The sequence below is a fragment of the Nylanderia fulva genome, unplaced genomic scaffold, assembly GCF_048542155.1.
Source record: "Nylanderia fulva isolate GAGA-0341 unplaced genomic scaffold, ASM4854215v1 Scaffold20, whole genome shotgun sequence".
In the NCBI taxonomy this organism is placed as follows: domain Eukaryota; kingdom Metazoa; phylum Arthropoda; class Insecta; order Hymenoptera; family Formicidae; genus Nylanderia; species Nylanderia fulva.
Genome location: NW_028190264.1, coordinates 1,670,271 through 1,686,555, shown reverse-complemented (window position 1 = coordinate 1,686,555; position 16,285 = coordinate 1,670,271). Strand labels below are relative to the sequence as shown.

The 16,285-nt window shown below is 27.7% G+C and overlaps 4 protein-coding genes across 6 annotated transcripts; 3 read left to right on the top strand and 1 right to left on the bottom strand.

Annotated features, from left to right (window-relative positions):
- The first annotated feature begins 351 nt into the window (after positions 1-351).
- Ctps (CTP synthase) lies at positions 352-5,377 on the top strand. Its single transcript, XM_029319769.2, has 11 exons — positions 352-686; positions 1,959-2,129; positions 2,240-2,325; positions 2,463-2,594; positions 2,755-2,919; positions 3,037-3,324; positions 3,441-3,529; positions 3,753-4,051; positions 4,154-4,261; positions 4,370-4,585; positions 4,763-5,377. The coding sequence occupies exons 1-11, from the start codon at positions 521-523 to the stop codon at positions 4,858-4,860; spliced, it is 1,818 nt and encodes a 605-aa protein (XP_029175602.2). The 5' UTR covers positions 352-520; the 3' UTR covers positions 4,861-5,377.
- A 721-nt stretch (positions 5,378-6,098) lies between these two features.
- Positions 6,099-11,427, top strand: Mcm2 (DNA replication licensing factor Mcm2). The gene is made up of 15 exons (XM_029319767.2): positions 6,099-6,320; positions 6,631-6,800; positions 6,989-7,152; positions 7,308-7,390; positions 7,471-7,653; positions 7,921-8,132; positions 8,279-8,471; positions 8,653-8,856; positions 8,993-9,224; positions 9,301-9,551; positions 9,858-10,022; positions 10,094-10,399; positions 10,547-10,729; positions 10,828-10,983; positions 11,177-11,427. Exons 1-15 carry the CDS (start codon positions 6,318-6,320, stop codon positions 11,303-11,305), a joined length of 2,634 nt encoding a protein of 877 aa, XP_029175600.2. The 5' UTR covers positions 6,099-6,317; the 3' UTR covers positions 11,306-11,427.
- Positions 11,364-14,063, bottom strand: LOC114944049 (uncharacterized). 2 transcript variants are annotated; one of them, XM_029319771.2, is made up of 4 exons: positions 13,841-14,063; positions 13,428-13,695; positions 13,185-13,334; positions 11,364-12,854 (listed from the first exon to the last, which is right to left on the bottom strand). In XM_029319771.2, the coding sequence occupies exons 2-4, from the start codon at positions 13,460-13,462 to the stop codon at positions 12,635-12,637; spliced, it is 405 nt and encodes a 134-aa protein (XP_029175604.1). In that variant the 5' UTR covers positions 13,463-13,695; positions 13,841-14,063; the 3' UTR covers positions 11,364-12,634. The 2 variants fall into 2 exon arrangements, with proteins under 2 accessions (XP_029175604.1, XP_029175603.1); XM_029319770.2 differs by lacking the exon at positions 13,841-14,063 and having other exon boundaries at positions 13,428-13,815.
- Positions 13,958-16,168, top strand: LOC114944050 (uncharacterized). 2 transcript variants are annotated; one of them, XM_029319773.2, is made up of 7 exons: positions 13,958-14,385; positions 14,470-14,669; positions 14,863-15,022; positions 15,104-15,275; positions 15,356-15,474; positions 15,696-15,907; positions 16,004-16,168. In XM_029319773.2, the coding sequence occupies exons 2-7, from the start codon at positions 14,484-14,486 to the stop codon at positions 16,091-16,093; spliced, it is 939 nt and encodes a 312-aa protein (XP_029175606.1). In that variant the 5' UTR covers positions 13,958-14,385; positions 14,470-14,483; the 3' UTR covers positions 16,094-16,168. The 2 variants fall into 2 exon arrangements, with proteins under 2 accessions (XP_029175606.1, XP_029175607.1); XM_029319774.2 differs by lacking the exon at positions 13,958-14,385 and having other exon boundaries at positions 14,395-14,669.
- Positions 16,169-16,285: the final 117 nt, after the last annotated feature.

Below are 16,285 nucleotides of genomic sequence, written 5' to 3'. Positions count from 1 at the left end.
TGGACAATAAAGTATAAAAATATAGCAGGAAAATAAAAAAAAAGATATGATATATATATAAAATTTGAGACAGGTATAAAATTTTGATATATATACAATTTTTATATATGAAATTTGACATATATAAAATTTAATAAAATTTATATATGATATATATATATATATATATAAAAGATAAATATACAAAGAGAAGATAAAAAATAGAGAGATGAATCTGTTGACAGTTGACACAATTCTTTATTTATTTACCAATAAATAATATCTATAAATTGTACAGAAGGAAAAGAAAATATAAATTTGAGATACTCAGGGACCCGTTACGCTCGAAGCTGCCCTGGGACCCGGTCTACCTATAAAAATCCAGCAGAGCGTACATACTTACATACGGTGCTGTGCTTTACATAGGCGAAGGCGCAATCCGGGTTCGGTTTGACTCGCAAAGCTCGTCCAAGTTCGCGAATTGTCACTGACAGCTGTCAACCGCCCCCCGAATATCGTCGGAGAATCAGCTGATCGAGTCATGAAGTACATCCTGGTGACCGGCGGGGTGATCAGCGGCGTGGGCAAGGGTGTCATCGCCAGCTCGTTTGGCACCATCCTCAAGCACTGTAACATTCGTGTAACGTCCATCAAGATCGATCCCTACATCAACATTGATGCCGGGACCTTCTCGCCGTATGAACATGGTGAGCGAGTGACATTAATTTGTGACATATCCGAAAAAAACATCGAAATTGATGTAATGAATTGACATCACTCTGACATTGAGTTCAATTTCCTGTACCTTCGATACGAGAAAATGGATCTAATCGTAACATCTGCTCAAAGATCGTTTATTCCACGATTTTAGCTTCTAATTCTCCTTTTTTTTATAATTTTTTTATTGAATATATTTATTGAATATATTATTTTATTGAATAATTCGTTAAAACATATACATATCTCGCGAGATTTAAATTGAATCGCCTTGTGCCGGCATCTGTCTCTGTCTCTCTATTTTTGTAAAAATAGATGGAAAAGAAAGCGGATTTAAAAAATTTGTCATCTTTGAATCAAAGTTGTGTGAAACAATTAAATAAAAATCTCTAAATGTCACGGCAGACGGGGTCTTTATGGCGGTAAAATTTTCGGCCATGTGCTTGCGCCATTTTGCATGCTGCTACCACGTTACAATTAATTGGTCTATTGAATAAGAGAGTTTTTATAACCACATAAAATATTTGTATACAAAAAATCTATTGCGCATATTCATGTCTAAAATGCCCCAATAATAGAAGATTATTCCAATTATAATTTATTCGTTAATTTATTTAAAAAAAAAATACAAATTTGTGTCTGCATGATTTTAAGCAACTTCCAGTGCCATACATGTATTTCCTGTATTCAAAAAATGAATAGAACTAGAGAGAAAAGCACAATTTAAAAAAATTAACATTAAAGTTTGATGCAGAAATTTATGTGTAAGCTTATTTTTTCAAAATTATATATATATATTTATAAATTATATATTATATATTATTATTTAAATATAATTATATATTATTATTTAAATTAAAAATAATATAACAAATCCTTAATATTTTTCTGTGAAATTATATATTATTTTAAATTAATTACATATAGGATCAAATTAATACTAAATTATTTCTCATATAATTTCAACTATGATAGAAAAGTTTAATAATATATTTAAAATATTGATCAACAAATTATTTTAATCATTAGAATGTATAGTATGCATTGTACATTCACAAGTATATGTTTGCATAATTTCATTTACTCTTCAAAGATGGTTTCTAATATCCAATGAAACTTGATGCTATCATCATGCTCCATTGTTCAGCAAAGTAAGCGATAAAAGCATTCCTCGAAAAGAAACATCTTACTTATGTTACCAGTCTTGTTCTTTTAATTTTGCTTATTATACTGAAAGATTTTCTTATATCTTATCCTTCTAGGAGAAGTTTATGTGCTGGATGATGGCGGTGAAGTTGATCTTGATTTGGGCAATTATGAGCGTTTTCTGGACATCACTCTTCATAAGGATAATAATATAACAACGGGAAAGATTTATCAACATGTTATTACCAAAGAGAGACGTGGCGATTATTTAGGAAAAACAGTACAAGGTATATCTATATTTAGTATTGCACATAAATGTATATAAAAGAAAGAGAAAGAAGAGAAACACAATATGTTGCATAAATTAATAAAAATCGATATTGTTTTTTTTTTCTAGTGGTACCTCACATTACTGATGCTATTCAGGAGTGGGTGGAGAGAGTTGCAAATCAATCTGTAACAGAAGATGGAGCTCAACCAGAGGTATTGCTAATATGAATTATTATATAATAATGTTAGATAAAAAAATTTAATAAGATGATATAAAATTAATTTATGTAATATTTATATATATAAAACTTTGTGATACAATTATATAACTTATTAATAATCTTATACAGGTTTGCATAGTGGAATTGGGTGGCACAATAGGTGACATAGAGGGGATGCCCTTTGTAGAAGCATTTAGACAATTTCAATTTCGAGTAAAGAAAGAAAACTTCTGTGTTGCTCATGTGTCTTTAGTACCACAGGTAACTGCATTACATGCTTACAATCTTTACATACAATTATATCATTGTTTATATGTCTTCTATATTTTGTTTAATAATAAATGCATAATCAATTTTTGTGAAACTTTATGAACTTTGTTTTTATGAAAACAATGAATTATTATTGAAATATTTTTTTTAGCCAAGATCAACAGGCGAACCCAAGACGAAGCCAACGCAATCCAGTGTAAGAGAGTTACGTGGCTTAGGTTTATCACCCGACTTAATAGTTTGTAGATCAGAAATGCCTATTGGTGATTCCGCCAAGGAAAAAATTTCAAATTTCTGTCATGTGGCTCCGGAACAAGTAATTATCAAGATTATTCTTAATATTATTGTTATAAGGAAATTAATTAATTAAATTAGTTGAAAATTAAATAATTAATAGAACTCAATATTAAATAACATCAAATGTTTTACTTAGGTCATCACTATTCATGACTTAACATCCATATATCGAGTACCACTTCTTATGGAGCATCAGGGCGTTATAGAGTTTCTTAATGATCGATTGCAATTAAATATCGGAGTGCCACGTCCTCGTTCCTTTATGCGAAAATGGCGGGATTTGGCTGATCGCGTAGATCATCTGCGGAAAGATGTCAACATTGCTCTAGTAGGCAAATATACGAAACTCGAAGATTCGTATGCTTCTGTTACAAAAGCGTTGCAACATGCTTCCATTGAGGCCGGTTATAAATTGAATTTGACGGTACTATCTCGCAATAATTGTGTCGCAATTATTTGAGATATAATTTTATACATATTATATAACTATAATTCTACTATTATTTTCTGAATGATTATACAATAGTATTATTATTGCAGTTTATTGAAGCTGCTAATCTGGAGCAAGTTACATTAATAGAAAATCCAGTCTTATATCATGAAGCTTGGCAACAACTTTGCAAAAGCAAGTAAGTATTTCAATATATATTTTGTATTTCTTATATTCATCATTTTCAATTTTAATATATATATATATATATATATATATATATATATTAAATACATAATATTAATAATATTATTATATATTTAATATAATAAAATAATATAAATAATAAAATAAAATGTAAATAATATTAAATATATAAATATATATACTAATACAAAATTAAAATATATTGTCGTGGTTAGTGGTGTTATTGTACCAGGTGGCTTTGGTAAAAGAGGATTGGAAGGAAAGATGGAGGCCTGTCGATGGTGCAGAACAAATGATAAGCCATTCCTTGGCATTTGTCTGGGTCTACAAGCGGCGATCGTTGAATTCGCGCGAAACGTATTGAATCTTCCAACAGCAAATTCTACAGAAATTGATCCGCATACTAGTAGTCCTGTAGTAATAGACATGCCAGAGCACAATCAAGGAATGATGGGAGGAACTATGAGGCTCGGCAAAAGAGAGACTCGTTTCTGTAGTAATAATTCTATCATAAGTGAGTAATGAAATCCATGTTCTAAACTCGAAATAAATTTTCTTTTTGCTAGGCAATATTTATTTGATATATTTTAATATATATATTTCATATTTTTTACAGAGAAATTGTATGACAATAAAGATGTCATAGAAGAAAGACATAGGCACAGGTATGAAATAAATCCGGATTACATTCAAGATTTAGAAGCAGCTGGTTTAAAATTTGTAGGTGAGTTATATATTACATTTTTCGCACACAATGAAGTTACAATTCTACTAAATGTAATACAAAATCTTAATTATACATAATTATACATAATATAACATCTTTTTGTAGGTCGTGACGATCATGAAAATATACGAATGGAGATCGCCGAATTGGAAGGACATAGTTACTATGTAGCTACACAATTTCATCCCGAGTATCTATCGAGACCATTAAAACCCTCACCACCGTTTCTCGGTTTAATTTTAGCTAGTGTAGGCAAACTAAAATATTATGTAGCACGAGGATGTAAATTTTCACCTCGTCAACTGAGCGATAATGAATCAGGTAACAATGAGATAATCCGAAAGATATAGAAAAATAAAAATATTAAATTTATATATATCTAATATATATTAAATTAATAATTAATATATTGGAACTACATCTAGTTTTTTATTATATTAAACATTATAAAAAATATATATTAGCTATATATAGTTTCAAATTTGTTATATGTTGCAGATGATGACTATATGTTGGAGGGAATGTCAAAATTACACTTATCTAGTAACGCAAGTAGAAGCGCTAGTAATATGTCAGAGCTTAATGCCTTGTTTTGAGTATAGTTTTATTACTGTAAATTAATTTTGGTTCATTCCATTTCTTAATCTGACATATCTTTCTCTGGTTTTACATAATTCATAATTAAAAACCTGAAACATGATATAAACACATGATATATTGGCAATATAAATTTAAATCTTGATATAGTTTTCCAACTATCTTTAAAAACTATGATTGATATAGTTTTCCAACTATATAAAAAAATTATAAATTGGTATCTAAATATAGTTTACAAGAGACAACAAATACATAATAACTTTATCAGGCTGTATCTTGTGAGGTATTATAAAACCTTGTATTTTTATTAATATAGATATCTAAACAGATTCGTAGAAAATAATTTTATTTTTATGATTTTAAGACATCACGCTCTCTTGTGTCAGAGATTTATAAATAATGATTTTATATAATTAAGAATGAAAGATAAAATATACGTAAATAGTTTTTACGATACAGCTTGAATTTTATTTTAATTGTAAAACTACAGCATTCAAACTACATTTTTTATATCAATAAGCTGGTTTTTTTGAAGATAAATGATGCAATGAATGTTTTCTGAAATATTCTAATATAAATTTGATTACAATCTCATTTATATCAATCATTACAACAATGTATAATGTAATGTATAATTAAATACAAATTTTATTAGATATTGTAAGTTTTATATTTTGTAATATTATGTCATGTTTTAACAAACAGTTTTTGTATGCATATATTTATAAAAAAAAATACGTATGTTTCAAATAAAATAAAATTTATATATACGTAGATATGTATATATAAACCTAGAATTTAAAAAATTTTATTATTACAAAGGTCACTTACTATCTCTTGTTAAAATTATTTGTTCTCATTTTTGTAAACTATATATGATTATTTGTAAAGATTATTTAAGACCAAAAAAGTTATTTCATTAATTTTATTTTATCATAAAATTATATATATATGTTATAATATATCAACTATCAACTGATTTGTCAAAAATATTCAAATTTAAATAAACATTTTTTGTAATATAAAATTGAAAAATGACGTTTTTGTATTCTTGGTAATTCGATCCTGTAATTTTCTAAAGTGAAAACGTGAAAGTCGTTCATCTATGGATCTTGAATTTACGCCAGAGTTTTAAAAATAGCTAAATGAAATTTGATTCGTCAATTTTGGACATAAACATTCTATTGGTTGGAATAAATTGCAACTCACATACCTTTCTTTGTCACTGAAAGTCTATGACAAAGTTTTAATGTGTTTCCCGCCAAATATTTTTCGGCCATATGTTGATGGCTTCTGTAATTTGTGTGATGTAGCGATTTGATTCACAGTTTACTAATTTTATTACAGCAACTACAAAAATAAGAAAACCCTTGCATCAGTCACAATTGTACTAACTTTTTTATAATAATCTAAAAAGAACGATTTTTCTTGCGACAGAAGCATCGTAACCAACAACATGGTAAAGTATATACAAATAAAATACAAATAAAACATTTCTCTGATCTTTATAAAATGTTTCATATGTATATATATATATATATATATATATATATATATATATTGCATATAAAAATGATATAATATATATTAAATATAAAATATAGTTAATAAAAAGTATATTTATGAATTTATATAAGAAAATATTTTGTATAAATGTAATATATATTATTTATATGTGTATATCTAATCTATATGTATATATTGAATAATATACAATATATTTTTGTAATTGAGAGAAAGAGATAACATTTAATTTTATGTGTATTTAGAGTCTCCCAAGCTCTCCTGTACATTCTGAACGACAGACTGAAGCAATGACCTCTCCTGCACCTAATATAGATGAACCATTTGAAAATGAATCTGATTTACTTGATGGAGATAATGTTAATAATGAGGAAGAGGAAGAGGGAGAGGAATTATTTGGAGATAATATGGAGGCGTAAGGATTTGACATTTCTAAAATATAAATCTTGATATAACAGACATCGGGAAAAATAATAACTGCATAAATTAATACTTAATATTTAAAGGAATTAACTAAGTATTTAAAAACTGTATTACATATATTTTATGTGTAAACGAAATATTAAAATATAACAAATATAAAATTATTCTTTTTTATAATAGGGATTATCGGCCTATGTCAGCATTGGATAGATATGATGCCAATTTACTTGACGATTCAGAATACTCAGAAATGTCTCAGGGTGAACGTGTAGCTGCGGAAACAGAAATGCGAAAAAGAGATCGTGCAGCTGGTATCATAAGAGATGACCGTGATCTACTTTATGGTAATTTTTTATTTTTTATTCAAAACAAAGAACAAATCAATGAGATTATGAATTATAAAATAATACAATATTAATATCTGCATAAAAGCTAGAGCTATACACTTATAAAGTTATAGAATATTTTTTAATAATGGACATTTCTTTTATGTTTTTAGATGAAAGTGATGAAGAAGATGTGCAAGCGCGCAAACGACGTATGGCTGAAAAAGCTGCTGGTGGCATAATAGAAGATGCAGAAGTAATTAGCTTTTCATATTATATATAGTATCAAGTATTTTATATTATAACTATTTAATATTATTTTTTTAATTATGTTAGATGATTGAATCCATTGAAAATTTAGAGGATACCAAAGGACATTCAGTAAAGGAATGGGTCATGATGCTAGGACCACGAACAGAAATTTCAAATCGCTTTAAAAGTTTTCTTCGCACTCATACAAATTCTAAGGGACAATATATGTATAAAGAGCGTATTCGCCATATGTGCGAGAGTAATCAGGTATGGGGTATCAAATCTTACATATAGATATGTATATATCATTTTTAAAAAAGTTTTAATTTAAAATAATTATTTTATTTTTAATTTAGTCGAGATAAACTTTGGAATCATGGAATATTTTTATTTTATATTTATATTTTATATTTATGTTTTATTAAATAAGATTTTCTTTCTTTTTGAAAAATATGTTTTTTGTTATGATTTTATGGTCACAAATCTATTTAAGTTTTTATTTCATAAGATTTTTGTTTTTCTTTATTTTAATAGTCCAGTTTCATAGTGGAATTTCCCATTCTTGCCAGTAAGGAACATGTTTTGGCCTATTTTTTACCAGAGGCACCATTTCAAATGCTCGAGATATTCGACGAAGTTGCAAAGGAACTAGTGTTGACGATTTTCCCCAGTTATGAGAGAGTCACATCAGAAATTCACGTGAGAATATCGGAATTGCCATTGATCGAAGAATTACGCACATTCAGGTAATAATGATATTTGTATATTTCATCTAATTAATATCATTTTATTTAGCTTATGCACAATCTCATAATGCAAATAATACATTAAAATGTTGCTTTTACTCGCTTTATTCTCTTTTTATATTAAAATAATGTTACTTTTACAATAGAAAACTTCACTTGAATCAACTAGTACGAACTCTTGGAGTTGTAACGGCGACTACGGGTGTCTTACCACAATTATCGGTGGTGAAATACGATTGTACAAAATGCGGCTACGTTCTCGGGCCATTCGTTCAATCTCAAAACACAGAAGTCAAACCGGGTTCGTGTCCCGAGTGTCAAAGCATTGGTCCATTCATGGTAAATCAAAGTTTTACATTGCTATTTCATTTAAAACATATTCTTAGTTGTGTATAATTATAAATACGTCTAATAATTATAATATGTTTTATATACATTATGTTATATATTAATTTATATTTATATTTTTTATATTATTTTTATATTTAATTTTATATAATAATTATGAATTGTCTTTCAGATTAATATGGAGCAAACTATCTACAGAAATTATCAGAAGATAACGGTACAAGAATCTCCAGGTAGAATTCCTGCTGGTAGAATTCCGCGTAGTAAAGATTGCATTTTACTATCTGATCTTTGTGATCGTTGTAAACCTGGAGACGAGATAGACGTTACCGCTATTTACACCAATAATTATGATGGTTCTTTAAACACTGAACAGGTAAAATTAAATTTTTATAAAACTTGTATTAGCTATTACAGCTAATTTAATTACTTTTTATGTTTTTCTTTAGAAAAATAATTCCTTGTAACTTTTCTAAGAGAAAGAAGTTGTACAATTTATTATATTTTTACAGGGTTTCCCAGTTTTCTCCACCGTATTATTAGCTAATCATTTATTTGTCAAAGATTCGAAGGAAATTGTAGACTCATTGACGGAAGAGGACATCTCGAGTATACTCGCTCTGAGTAAAGATCAGCGGATCGCGGATCGCATCGTCGCGAGTATCGCGCCTTCGATCTATGGACACGAGAACATTAAAAGAGCTTTGGCACTGGCAATATTTGGTGGCGAATCAAAGAATCCTGGTACTTTATTTGTATTCTAATTCTTTTATCAATTTAAATATATATTTTCTTTCATTGATTATATTATGGCACGTAGGCAACAAGCACAAAGTTCGCGGCGATATAAATGTCCTGTTGTGTGGAGATCCTGGTACTGCTAAATCACAGTTTTTGAAATATGTGGAAAAAGTGGCGCCTAGAGTGGTTTTCACAACGGGTCAAGGCGCCTCAGCTGTTGGTTTGACTGCTTATGTAAGGAGATCACCCGTTAGTAAAGAATGGACCTTGGAAGCTGGAGCTTTGGTTCTTGCCGATCACGGAATATGCCTCATCGATGAGTTCGACAAAGTACGTATTTAAATAATTTAAATTTTTAAATGACTGCAGCAACATACGCTAATATCAACATTTTGATAACATTATAAATGTAATTGTAAATATTTCATATTGTAATAACTGTTGTGAGTGATTAATTTATAATTCTTAATATCCGCACACATAACATATATATTATATATACTACATAATTATGTTAAACATGTATATATGTATATATAAATTAAAATTTTATTAATTATAAGTTACTTAAAAAAATTATACCACAATTAAATGAGAATAATTATTAAAAATACGTTGTAATTTCTATTTTCTTAGATGAATGATCAAGATAGGACATCTATTCACGAAGCTATGGAGCAACAAAGTATTTCTATCTCGAAGGCCGGTATCGTTACATCTCTCCATGCAAGGTGTGCAGTGATATCGGCATCTAATCCTATCGGTGGCCGATATGATCCCAGTATGACCTTTGCAGAAAATGTATGCATTTGTTATACATTTTTTAATTCTACTTTTTCATACAAAGTTTTGATTTATAAAATTTCTTGCAGGTGGATCTATCGGAACCGATTCTCTCGCGATTCGACGTATTGTGTATAGTCAAGGATGAAGTTGATCCTATGCAGGATCGGCATTTGGCCAAATTTGTCGTTAACTCGCACATCAAACATCATCCGACAAGCACGGAGAGAACACAGGCTGTAGAATTGGACCCTGTCACGCAAAGTCTATGCATTCCACAAGACCTTCTGAAAAAGTATATTGTTTATGCAAAACAGAATGTACATCCAAAGCTGGCTAATATTGATCAGGATAAAGTCGCTAAATTGTACAGTCAATTGAGACAGGAAAGTTTGGTGAGTAAAACAAGAATACTTGTTTATATATATTCTTGAAAATTTTTTGAGAAGAAAATCTATATTATAAATATTAATCTTAAATTGAAATTAATAATAAAAATACAAATTTAAAAGTTTTGCACGTCACGTATTATTGCATTATAGGCGACTGGAAGCTTGCCGATTACTGTACGTCATATAGAAAGTATTATTCGTATGGCAGAAGCTAGTGCTAAAATGCATTTGAGGGATCATGTTCAAGAAAACGATATGAATCTCGCTATCAGAATAGTTCTCGATAGTTTCGTGGATACACAAAAGTATTCTGTTATGAAATCTATGCGCCAGGTATCTCTTTTTTCATATGTAGTTTCAATCTGTATTTAATCCGAAAAGATTTAAACTTGTTTCAACATGTTGTTTACACATGTAAATTTCATTTACAGACGTTCCAGAAATATCTATCATACAAGAAAGATCATAGTGAACTCTTATATTACATACTACGACAAATCACTTTAGATACTTTGGCGTTTCAAAAAGCTTTGCATGGCGGACGTATCACGACTGTCGAAATTTCAGAGAAAGATTTATTGGAACGGGTAATGTAAAAGATTTAAATTAAATTTTAATTGTCTAATATTTATATAGAAAAAAATTTTTTTAACTTCATTATTTTTGATATCACAATTATATATATATAAGAATCTTTTTATTCAGATATTTACATTTTATTCAAATTTTTTACATAAATAAAGTTTATTTTATGCTAATATTAACGTTTTATGATTACAGGCGAAACAAATTGACATACATAATCTACATTCATTTTATGAGAGTGACATATTCAAGACAAACAATTTCGTTTACGAATCAAGAAGGAAAGTAATAGTGCAGACTTTGCCAGAAGGTATCGAAGATTGAATTGGAAAAAAGCATTAATTTGTTTACATAACTATTTAAATAATATAAAACTTTGATCTTTCATATAAAATTTGTATATTGCATTGAAATACTTAAAATACAATAATAATTATCTTCCTATATTACTTTTCTATGTTATTGTTGAACATTGTTACATATAATTACTGCAATGTTCTTTCACATTTTATGAGAGTGACATATTCAAGACAAACAATTTCGTTTACGAATCAAGAAGGAAAGTAATAGTGCAGACTTTGCCAGAAGGTATCGAAGATTGAATTGGAAAAAAGCATTAATTTGTTTACATAACTATTTAAATAATATAAAACTTTTATCTTTCATATAAAATTTGTATATTACATTGAAATACTTAAAATACAATAATAATTATCTTCCTATATTACTTTTCTATGTTATTGTTGAACATTGTTACATATGATTACTGCGATGTTCTGTCGTTAAATACATTAAATTATTCTCGTAATAAACTCAAACGTTATTCTGTTATATTTAAGCAATAGTAGCAAAAATAATGCACTATATTTAAATTCTATTCTATATAACTAGTGATAGATTTTCATAATTACATTCAATATCAAATTTTTTAAGTTTTATGAAATAACACGATAAATGCTAATGTAATACAATAAAATTTATTTGTACCTTATAATAAAAAAATAATATAAGCTATACTCAGTACATATATTATACCTATACAAAGATAATACATATGTATTCCAAAACATATAAAACATATAAAAATGGATTTTACATTAGTATCACAAATCATTAATGTGATAGTATTATGCAATTAAAAGTTACCGAAAAGATTTCATTTTAACTACATTTTACATAGATTGAATCGAGGAAAAAATATTTAATGTTACAATAATAAAAAATAAAAAGGCTCTGATATATAAATATAAATTTAGAATGGAAGCAAACTAATAAGAACCATATGCAACAAACTTGTTTTTCATTTCTTCTTTATTTAATTTGTTTTAATTCTTCCTTTGCAGACCATCATCAGCAGATCTGGTCTTAATATATAAGACAATCAATACTAGTAAGTATTGATTAATTTCTATATCTGGCTCTTAATAGCCCATTTCCATCCTGAATTTAATTTTATGTGTTACATATTTGCTCAACAGATAAAAATTTCTCACAGTTTTGCATGTTTCTTGTTTTAATTTTTTTTCAAATCAAACTTATTAGGTAATAAAATGATTTTGAGGTGAACAATAACTATTGTATAAAAAAATATATCATGACAAAATAGCCAGAAGGGAATTTCTTCTTGGTTTATTGCGTGATTTATGCTATTTCTTATGGAGTATAACTGCTACTACTAAGACTATTACTACTACTGCTACTAGATACACTGTCGCTAGAGTCTGATTCGCTATCTGATGAAGAACTGCTACTACTACTTTCACTACTACTAGAATCTTCACTGCTAGAAGAACTTGAATCGCTCGAACTGCTGGATTCTTCCATCTTCATTTTCTTTCTGACATGATTCTTTGTTTCCTTATTTGGCACTTGACTAAAAATAAAAATATATTTCAAGTTTGTTAAATTAATTCAAATGTACATAACATTTTATCTGAAGATTAAAAGTGTTTAATATATAACTTTGAATGTAATTAATTGCACATTTTCTCTTATGAATATATCTTTAAAAAAAGAGAGAGAAAGAAAAGAACCATTACTGTCTAAAATAATCCAATTTGATAAATAATACCCTGGATGATATCAAAACATTTTTGTCCCTTTAAAAGCTGAAGAACATTATATCTTTCAAATATTTCAAGATGCATTGTGATTCATAAAGAGACAAATGTATATACGTAACAAAAGATCTCCAAACACATACGTATTGCCATCTTGTTGCTGTTGCAAAGCCTTCTTCAATTGTGAAGTGCGAGAAGATCTGTGCAGATGTTTCCTCTTGCCCTTACATTCGTAAGTCCAGTGTCCCCTTTCCAGGCACTTTTGACAACGAGCTCCTTGCGGAAACGGGTCTCTGTAAATTCGAAAAAATATCAGAAACATTCTAAGCGTTAGATTGCTTTGTATCGCGATGTTTTGCTTTTACATTCGTAAATCGTATACTCACGCTTTCTTCAATAATTTTATACCATTCGAACTCATGATTAATTTATCGGCATAACCAAAGAGATCTCTGCTATAATCTCGTATTCCAAATTTTGCTTATATGTCGAAGAATCTCGTATATTCACAAATGTTCGTAAAGTTGCAGTTTCCAATGCGCGTTATAGCAATTTTCATATGGCGTCACACGTTGATTGATTGGTCAGCAATCACAATTAATTTATTGCTTTATTAAATTTGCAATCTCATCGGAAGAATTCGCATGATATAACCTGACAAAATTTACGAAAAAAAATCTGTTCATTAAAAAATAACAAAATAAAATAACATAAACTAATAAAATAATTATATAAAATACCATATATAATATAATAATATAAAATAACTTAAAATCATATAAAATAACATAATAATTACAATTATATTATATTGTTAATATAATATTATAATATATATTATAATATTATATTATTATAAATGTTATAATCCCATAAAATAATATAAAATGATTAATACGACCAGTAATAGGGTTAAAGTGCAATATGACACGTGGTTTCTAATCTCTCGAAAATTTATTTCTGAATTATCAAGCAGGAGACTATATTTTGCGAAGGGATCGATAATTCAGTTCACGAAGGATAGTATCGTGTAGCTAGTATCGCTTGTAAAGTTTGTTCAAATTTATTTCAGAATGACTAAGAGAATATATTTTAATTACGCGTTATGATTGGCTTAGAGCGTCGATCGGTCGATGCTGATTGTCTGGATTGCAACCAATAGGAACGGAGCACATTTCTTATTGGTCCGCGGTTCAAACAATCAGGATGAATTATTTGAAGCTGCTCTTCCATTCTAGAATACACCTAGGGAAATTTCATTTTTATATGTTGGCATGACTGACGATATCCAAAATTTCAAACTTCGATATCCCAAATTTGAATCTTGAATTAAAGAATATTATGGTAAGCTATATAACGAGTTATATAACGAAAATTAAAATATATCTTATATTAATTATTTTGGCGTTTTATATTATTTTGATAAAGTGAATAATAAGAGGATGAATATTTTGGAGAATAAAATTGCTTTCACAAACAATAACACAAAAAATACTACTTCGAATTCTCTTTTGATCGCATATGAAAATAAAAGAGTAGAATTGAAGATGATAAAAGATACAATAAGTATGTATCAGAATAGTTTTTTGGAAAAGGAAAAAGTATTAAAAGAGGAACAACAAAAGCTGGTATGTATATATATATATAATTGTCCGAAAAAAGCTTGGTTAAGTTTTATAGGTTATTATATAATTATATATATGTATAATTTACTGATTCAATTTAATGAGAATTTTTTGCAATATTATTAAAAATAATGAATCTTGGAATTTTATTTTTTTAACTTGTGCTCTTCTAAAATACCGTAAATTTTTAATTTAGGAGAAATTGAATTCTCAAGTGTCCTTAGTAGAGGATTTATTTTGCGAACAAGTATGGCAATTTTCTCACGAACATAATTTGTCTGGTATCTTTAAATATTATCCCTTCTTTAATATGGAAACTGATTGCACAAAGCAAATAAGGAACTATGATAAAGACGGTAGAATAATTAACGCAGTAAAAATTAAAAATTAAAATTTAGATTTGATTTTTTTCATCAAAGAAAAAATAATTCTTTTAGATGTCGAAAAAAGTTCGGAAGTGACTGATCTCATAAATAAAATTGATACAATCAGAGCGGAAATAATTAGTTTTAATCGTGATGAAAAAAATATCAAACAAGAGGTGGAGAGTGCTTTGATGGACTTATGGAAATTACAATTAATTGCAAATGATATTACCGAATTACTGCGGTGTGTTTTACAACATTTTTATATATGTAATTATAATTGTAACAATTATAATAATTTTGCAACATTTTTTAAAATTCCAGGCTGATAAATCCTTCAGAATCTTCATGCGAACCTGCGACATCAATATTAATATATGACGAAATAATTCCTTATGGTGTAAATAAAATCAGACGACTCATGAGTGATTCAGATCGCCAAAGTATAGCTTATTATTTTAATATATTTTTCGTTTTATTTTTATTTATTATTTTAGTATAATTTAGTGCGATAAATTATATATAAGATATATATATATTAAATCTGTTATGATAAATTAATACAGTAAATGATTTTTCTTGACTATATTAATTTTATCAATACAGTTAATTGATTTTTATAATTTTATTAATATAATACATTATTTTTACAATCATTTTATAGATTCGATGAACAAGAAAACATGCAACAATCAAAAGGAGTTGTTAAAAGATGTGAAAAATAAATTGTGCCTGAAAAAAGACACAAATTTTAGGTCTACTAAAAAAGTAACAATTCGTCGACAAGCGTCTTTTAAAAATTATCCTGAATTGTCTCTTCAAAAGAGTATCGTGCTTACTGCGAGAACACCAGCAATGACGAATGTATCTAAAGAGGTATGTATATAAAATTATTTCCTTTTATTTCTATTAATCACTTTATATATATCTTGTAATAATCATAATAATAAGGTATTTTAATAATGATTACAGTCCACGTGCAGCGAAAAATTTGACAATTTTACCCTAAAGAAACGCAGTGAGATTTCTATCAAATTTGAACAACATCGTCAACATATGTAATTAATAATTATAATTACATTATAAATGTACATACTTTTTTCATAAATTTAAATATTAAAAATAATTAAATTTTTATTATAATCTGTTTATTATAAAAACTGCCTTCGGCATTAATGTTAAGGCTCATTAAGTAATAATATAAAATATTATTTTTAATTATATTAGTATTTAATTAAATTACTTAAAACAAAA